This window comes from Prunus persica, chromosome G2 (genome assembly GCF_000346465.2).
Source record: "Prunus persica cultivar Lovell chromosome G2, Prunus_persica_NCBIv2, whole genome shotgun sequence".
In the NCBI taxonomy this organism is placed as follows: domain Eukaryota; kingdom Viridiplantae; phylum Streptophyta; class Magnoliopsida; order Rosales; family Rosaceae; genus Prunus; species Prunus persica.
The window spans coordinates 8,836,602-8,845,140 of record NC_034010.1 but is presented as its reverse complement, the minus strand read 5'-3'; the positions used below and the strand labels follow the sequence as shown (position 1 = coordinate 8,845,140).

General features: G+C 37.1%; 1 protein-coding gene across 1 annotated transcript; it reads right to left on the bottom strand.

Annotated features, from left to right (window-relative positions):
* Nucleotides 4,777–7,818, bottom strand: LOC18786393 (MDIS1-interacting receptor like kinase 2). The gene is made up of 2 exons (XM_020557217.1): nt 5,349–7,818; nt 4,777–5,248 (listed from the first exon to the last, which is right to left on the bottom strand). The coding sequence occupies exons 1-2, from the start codon at nt 7,816–7,818 to the stop codon at nt 4,893–4,895; spliced, it is 2,826 nt and encodes a 941-aa protein (XP_020412806.1). The 3' UTR covers nt 4,777–4,892.

Below are 8,539 nucleotides of genomic sequence, written 5' to 3'. Positions count from 1 at the left end.
AACAAAATTTGTTTCAAGACCTCTTTCGTCATAGGTAAGAACATTACTGATGAAGTCATACTAGGGTTACCCTTTATTGCCCTTTTATACCCTTTCCAGGTTGAACACGATGGTGTTATTTCCACATGTCTAGGAGAAGAAGTTAAGTTTGAGTTTCTGAGTAAACCCGAGTAACATAATTTAAAAGAATTACAGAAGAATGCAATTACCAAAATAGTCAGAGTTATTCAAAATAAAGATAAACAACTAAGGTTTCTCCAGGAAGAAGTTAAATCTAAAAGAATTGAGCAACAAATTAGTCATGAGTCTTTACAGTCACAAATCCAACAATTTGAGGAAAAACTACAAAGAGAAGTCTGTTCTGAGTTGCCCAACGCCTTTTGGCATAGGAAACAACACGTTGTTCGTCTTCCTTACATCAAGTCCTTTAATGAGAAAAATATCCTCACTAAAGCCAGACCAATTCAAATGAGTCAAGAATTAATGAAATTGTGTAAAACCGAGATTACTGAATTGCTTGAAAAAAGAATAATATGTAAAAGTAAGTCACCTTGGTCTTGTCCTGCCTTCTATGTCCAGAAAAATGTTGAATTAGAACGTGGAGTCCCAAGATTAGTCATTAACTACAAGCCACTTAATACTGTCCTAGAATGGATTAGATATCCAATCCCTAATAAAAGAGATTTAATTAACAGGTTAGAAAAGTCAGTCATCTTTTCTAAGTTTGATATGAAGAGTGGATTTTGGCAAATTCAAATTCATGAGTCGGATCGATACAAAACTGCTTTTGTTACCCCTTTTGGTCATTATGAGTGGAATGTTATGCCCTTTGGTCTTAAGAATGCGCCCAGTGAATTTCAAAATATAATGAATGAGATTTTTAATCCTTATAGTCACTTCTCCATTGTCTATATTGATGATGTGCTTATCTTTTCTCAATCGATAGAGCAGCACTGGAAACATCTGCATAAGTTCTTACAGATAGTCAAACAAAATGGATTAGTTGTTTCCGCTAAGAAAATTAAGCTATTCCAAACTAATGTGAGATTTCTTGGGTTTAACATCTGCCAGTCATAGATTAGCCCCATAGATCGAGTTATCCAGTTTGCTGACAAGTTTCCTGATCAAATCCTAGACAAAAGTCAACTCCAGAGATTTCTAGGATTTCTAAATTATGTTTCTGATTTCTATAAGAATTTGAGAAAACAATGTAAGCCTTTATTTGATCGCCTTCAAAATTATCCTCCACCTTGGTCATCTATTCATACTGATATAGGCAAACAGATCAAAACTCATATTCAAACACTTTCTGGGGGGGGGATCCCTTCGGAAGGTGCGCTCAAGATAGTTGAAACTGATGCCTCTAACATTGGTTATGGAGGTATCCTCAAACAAAGGGTCAATTCTAGTCAATCTGAGTTAATTATTCGATTCCATTCTGGCACTTGGTCAGAATCTCAAAATAATTATAGTACTATTAAGAAAGAGATATTATCTATTGGATTATGCATTAATAAATTTCAGTCGGATTTATTAAATCAAAAGTTTTTAATCAGAGTTAATTGTAAGTCTGCTAAGCATGTATTAGAAAAAGATGTTCAAAATATTGCATCCAAACAAATATTTGCAAGATGGTTTTGAGTATATTTGATTTTGATATTGAGTATATGAGAGGAAGTGAGAATTCTATTCCTGATTTTCTTACCAGAGAATTTCTGCAGGGAAAACAATGGCAGAAGGAAGAAAAGAAAAAGATAAGCAAAAGAGTCAAATTGGTCAATCTAGTCAACCCAGTCATCCCTAGTCACTCTGAGTCCTCCCTCCATCAATGAGTCAAACCAAACATGAGTCGCCTTCCCAGATCGTCCCTTTCCCAAGATGTTCTCCCAATCAAATTAGTAACAGATTTGCCAACCTAGGAGCCATAGTCAGCCCGGTTTGCCCCAGTTTTCAGTCTGCCTTAATTTCTAGTCATGATCCCTTCTAGGATATTGCTCTGACTAATCCTCCAGTTGCCTCTTACCATAAGACGTCTCCATACATGATCAAGAGTAATAGTCACCTGTTCATAATTGAGTCAAAATATAACTCCATTGCCAACCCAATCACCATTGCCAAATCTTACTTTCCACCAAATAGTCATTTCATTCCCTTAGCACCATTTAAAAATCTAAAGTATTACCGAGACATCCTTCATGAGACCCATTCCATCACCATTAAACCAATCAAAGACAGAGATAATCCCCACATCATCCTCTATCATTCCCTTTACATCCATCAAATAATTAGTGAGAATGAGTGGAGCAGTCATCCCTATGATGTCAAAGCTCCAATCAAAACTTCAATATAGTTACTATGATTATATTGAAGCATGGTATTCTATCTTGCTTCACCAGTCAGTTGATTTTAGTCATTCATGGTTCCTAAATTTTGATAGCAAATTCAAGAGTCCTTTCCTTACTAGTTCAATCACTGGTGGGAAAAACATGGTCCAGTCATTAACCTTTTCCCCCTTCCAATGCAAGATTTAGTCAATTATTTTACTAATAAAAATAAGTTCAAAGAATCTGAGCTGTTCTTCCCAAACCTTCTCCATTTTGTTGCCAAGTACAAAGTTCCTTTGATCCTCAAATGGTCATATCAGGTTAATTGGGAAACCAGAGTCCTATCTCGCCAGTTCTCAATCAAATGGTGGGATAAATTTAAACTTGAGCGTATTGCAGATTATATTTATGCTTATTTCCCTCTAGTCAGGAATCTTCAGCCTGAGAAAAAGACATCCCCTGCTACTTCACATTCTTCTTTCCCAATCGAGGGAAAATCCAAGTCCGAATTGTAGGAAATTGCTCGTCAGTTAATGTTGCAAGCTTCACAAATGAATGAAGATGATGATAGTGATGCCATTCCTAAGTCACAGTCATCTACCAGTCAACCAAAGTCATCCAGTCAAAAGACTCCTGCCCCCAAAATGCAGTGGAGTGATTACCTTCCTGATGGTCAAGACCCCTATGATTTTAGTCCTTTTGACCTCGGAGATGATTAAAGTTGCCCAACATCATGAGCCTTGAGAAAAAGCATCTGGAGCCGTGCTTCAACAGTCTGATAGCCCGTGTTCCTTTTATGAGATTCCCCGACAAAGTAAAAGTTGCAGCACTCAGTAAAAACAAAAGCTTTCGCGTGCTTCTACAGTTACTTTCCAAAAGCATCCGAAGTTACCAGCTCATCAAAAAGTTCATTTTATTTGCTTATTTAAGAAGGCCTTGGCCTCAGTTCTCAGTGGAACATAATTTAGTACACTATAATTTTCTTAGTTTCAAAGTTCTATCAGTATCAATGCTCTGAAGAACTAAGTGGTGAAACTAGGATCTTTGTAATTGTTTTGCATTCTGCAAGTTATCAAGTTATCAATAATATTTGAGTACTTTACGTAATGCTTATTTTAATTGCATCTATTTTCATCTATTCATTAATTTGCTTCATGCATAAATTGCATCTGTTCTATAATCTCAGTACCTATACATTTATATTGTCATCCTGGTATCATTCCCACCATTTGATTGAACCAATAAGGGAAAGGACTTTTGAATTTGCTATCAAAATTTAGGAACCATGAATGACTAAAATCAACTGATTGGTGAAGCAAGATAGAATACCATGCTTCGATATAATCATAGTAACTATATTGAAGTTCGGATTGGAGAACTTTGAGATCATAGGGATGACTGCTCCACTCATTCTCACTGATTATTTGATGGATGTAAAGGGAATGATAGAGGATGATGTGGGGATTATCTTTGTCTTTGATTGGTTTAATGGTGATGGAACGAGTCTCATGGAGGATGTCTCGGTAATACTTTAGATTTTTAAATGGTGCTGGGGGAATGAAATGACTATTTGGTGGAAAGTAAGATTTGGCAATGGTGATTGGGTTGGCAATGGAGTTATATTTTGACTCAATTATAAACAGGTGACTATTACTCTTGATCATGTATGGAGACGTCTTATGGTAAGAGGCAACTAGAGGATTAGTCAAAGCAATATCCTGGAAGGGATCATGACTAGAAATTATCTGTAAGAACTTATGCAGATGTTTCCAGTGCTGCTCTATCGATTGAAAAAAGATAAGCACATCATCAATATAGACAATGGAGAAGTGACTATAAGGATTAAAAATCTCATTCATTATATTATGAAATTCACTGGGCGCATTCTTAAGACCAAAGGGCATAACATTCCACTCATAATGACCAAAAGGGGTAACAAAAGTAGTTTTGTATCGATCCGACTCATAAATTTGAATTTGCCAAAATTCACTCTTCATATCAAACTTAGAAAAGATGACTGACTTTTCTAACCTGTTAATTAAATCTCTTTTATTAAGGATTGGATATCTAATCCATTCTAGGACAGTATTAAGTGGCTTGTAGTTAATGACTAATCTTGGGACTCCGCGTTCTAAGTCAGCATTTTTCTGGACATAGAAGGCGGAACAAGACCAAGGTGACTTACTTTTACGTATTATTCTTTTTTCAAGCAATTCGGTAATCTTGGTTTTACACAATTCCATTAATTCTTGACTCATTTGAATTGGTCTGGCTTTAGTGGGGATATTTTTCTCATTAAAGGACTTGATGTAAGGAAGACTAACAACGTGCTGTTTCCACCATCGTCTATTTTGTGTCGTGGTTTTACAATTTTGTAGTAGGTTAAATTCTGCACAAGGTTTAGTTCTAGAAATTAAAATGTGATGTGAATTTTCTAAAAAAGGTGGTAATAAAGAGGATAATCTGGTTACACCAGCTACTGTGATACAAAAATCAACAATACACATGATAAAGTTTATATGAAAAGAAGTACTCAAATGACTACAATATACATATGGCACACGCAATTCAGATCATAATGAGTTGTTCAAGGGTAATATCATTTGATCTTCTATTGGAAGAAGCAGTTGGGAACGATAAAGCCTGAGAAACCATGTGCATTGTTGGCCTCGATTGTGGGTGGGAATGTCTGCATGCAATTGATAGCCTTGCAATGGTTATGAGTTCATCTTCAAGTTGAGGTGTAGGAGGTGGAAGGCTTTGGTCCAACACATCCTTGAGAAATATGTTTGCATAGGTGGTGGATGGAAACGAAAAGGAGGAGACGAAATTGCCTAGCTGCTTTCCCATAATCACTTCCAGTGCCAGCACTCCAAAGCTATAAACATCACATTTTTCTGTTACCTTCATTGTATAAGCCAGCTCTGCGTGCATATTAAAGAAGAGCAAACCATTAATATAGATATATCCAGAATTAATTTTTTTTTTTTTAGAAAAAACTTCTTCTATATTTTTATATTTTACCTGGTGCTACATATCCATATGTGCCTACAAGAGCAGTCCAATTCGACGAGTCTGGATTCAAAAGCTTAGCAGTGCCAAAGTCCGAAACGCAAGGCTCATAGTCACAATGCAGCAAAATGTTGCTGCTTGTTATGTCTCGATGCACGATAGGTGGCGCACAATCATGATGCATATAACACAAAGCATGAGCTACACCCTTTACGATTCTCACCCTTGTACTCCAGTCCAACTTTTTAGCTTCATGCTCGTTGCTCAAGATTGCTGCCAAGTTACCTTTTTCCAGATACTCATAGGCCAAAAACGAGTGATGGGAACTTGAACAAAAGCCAAGAAACTTCACAATGTTTCGGTGTCGTATCTGAGTTAAGGCCCTTATTTCATTAAAGAACTCCTTCCGAGATGCCTCCTCACCATCAAGTGTTCTATGGAATTTCTTCACTGCAACAATGCTGCCTGATGGGAGCTTTGCCTTGTAGACACTTCCCTGTCCTCCCTTCCCGATGCAATGGACGACATCAAAACCATTGGTTGCTTCCATGATTTGTCCATACATTTTTCTTCCGTCAAAATTAGTTATTGAGAAAAAACTTTCATGCATCTGTTCGATTTCCTGTTCTTGCCTTCTTCTACTTCTTCTTCTTCCAATCAAAACAAAAGCCAGGAAAGCAAGTAATAGTGTTCCCAAGATAGGGAAAATGATTAAGAACGCCTTCCTTGAGGTATGCTTATGCTCCACAGAATGATTGCAGGGTTTTAGTCCTCCAACGTCGCCACACAATCCATTATTCCCTTCCATTAGAGCATTTTGAAATGCTTTGTTGTTGGGGATTGGACCCTGCAGTTGATTGTAGGATATGTCGATGTCATACAGGCCATGCATTTCATCAAAAGTTGTTGGAATGAGACCTGTAAGATTATTGTAGGAAAGATTCAACTTCTCCAAGCTTTGCATACTGCTCATTTCTGATGGTATCTTACCCCCAAGTGAGTTATGACTTAGATCAAGTTGGGACAGATGAACTAACTTCCCCAACTGAAATGGAATTTCTTGACTGAACTTGTTGTTTCTCAAATTCAAGTAGTTTAATTTGAGCAAGTTGCCTAAAATGCCTGGAATTGGCTCATTGAATTTGTTGGTGGACAAGTCAAGATATTCAATATCAGTCAGTGATCCAAATTCTGAGGGTATAGGACCCCAAAGTTGATTTCCATTCAACATCAAATTCACCAAAGAAGTCAATCTCCCAAAGTCCTTGGGAATCACCCCTACTAAACTATTGGAAGAAAGATCCAATACATGAATTTGGGTTGCATGGCTAATCTCAGGTGGTATACTACCAGTAAGCTTGTTCCCCGCAATTCGTAGTGTTGCTAATTGCGGGCACTGTCCCCAGAGCTGTGAGATTTCACCGTGCAAGTTATTATGGCTCAGGTCAATAAAATGAAGATTTGGATAGGCACCAAAGTTTTCAGATATATTGCCCGTTAGTTGGTTCCCTTCAAGACGAACTCTCACTAAGCTCTTGCAATTTTGCAAACCTTTGGGGATTGTACCTATGAAATGGTTGGAGTTTACCGTAAACTTTTGTAGTGATCCGCCTTGGCAAATATTTTGTGGCAAATAACCAGAAAAATTGTTAGTGTCGAGTTCCAGCACAGTCAACTTCATGAGATTCTCAATCTCTTGGGGGATGGAGCCAGAAAGTTGGTTATCGCGTAGGAATAAGATTTCTAGGTTGCTCAAGTCACCAAGTGAAGTGGGGATGGAACCATTGAATTGATTCTGGCTCAACTCTAGCACCAAAATAGATTTCAAATTCCCTATCTCTTTTGGAATTGTGCCAGAAAGATTATTTTTAAAGAGACAGAGACGGGTAAGGTTTGTTAGATCACCTAATGATGACGGGATTGGACCGGATAGATGGTTATCATCAATGCATAATTCCACTAGAGACTTCAAATTTCCTATTTCTTGAGGAATTGAGCCATTTAATTGGTTCGTATTTAGGTGCAGGGCTTGAAGATTATTTAGAAGACCAATTTCTGGTGGGATTCTCCCAGACAACTGATTATAAGAAAGGTCAAAATAGATGAGTTTGGAGAGGGAACTTATCTGAGATGGGATGGCACCAAAGAGTTGGTTCAAGCTGAGGTCAATGTATTCGAGATTAGGGAGGGACAGGAATGGAAATTCATATAGCGTACCTTGTATCCCAGAATTGGTGAGGTTGATCCTGTTGACACTTGCAGCAGTGTTGCATGAAATACCAGTCCAAACGTTGCATGGGATTATATTTACTTTTGGATGGTAAGCCCATGAGGTCAGATTATTCTTGGTTTGATTTTGAAAGCTAGCTTTCCATTTGAGAAGAGCCTCTGCTTCAAGAGAAGAAGCAAAAGCAATGTTTGGTGATGAGAGCAGCTGGACATACGAGATAAGGCAAGCTAGACAGCATAATAAATATGTCATTTTTGTTTCTGTATACAATCGTGTATTTAATGGCTTTATTTATAGCTATTATTCTACATGCACTAATTCCGTTTTCCACAATATATCCAGCGATCGACATGTTTTTGTGGTTGAGATGGCTTGAGACATCTCTTTCACTTTTCTTTCTAAGAGGTAAGGTGGTATGTTAATTAGTCATCGTCTTATAATGCAATGTTTGAATTTTGTGGTTGAATTTAGAGTTAGTAATAACTTGGATGCTTGACAATGTTCATTCTTTGAATTTTGGCTGTTGAATAATGTTAAATACAATTGAAAACTTAACGAAATAAAATACAATATTGTATAATTAAGTGCATGGTTCCACAACTAATAGTCTGTAGAAGGTTTTCTTACTCATATTATAGATTAGGCATAATTCATGTTGCAATGGAGGAGAGAAACTTATACCTGGCTAACGTTGTTTACATGATGACTCTCAGCATGTAAGGGATTGTGAGGGATTTACAACTACGGGGTTAAAATTAATAAAATTGAAACTATGGGGACCAAAGTGGTAAAATCAATAAACTACGCGGAAAAAAAATAACTTTCTCCTTTATTTGTTGTATGTGATTGTATTTGATTTTTATATGAGATTGTAAGGATATGTTTTGTAAGATGAACAACGGGCTGCAGTATTTTATGCAAAAAATTACGGACTCACGGCACACCACGATATGCTGAAGACGGTCAATGCAGT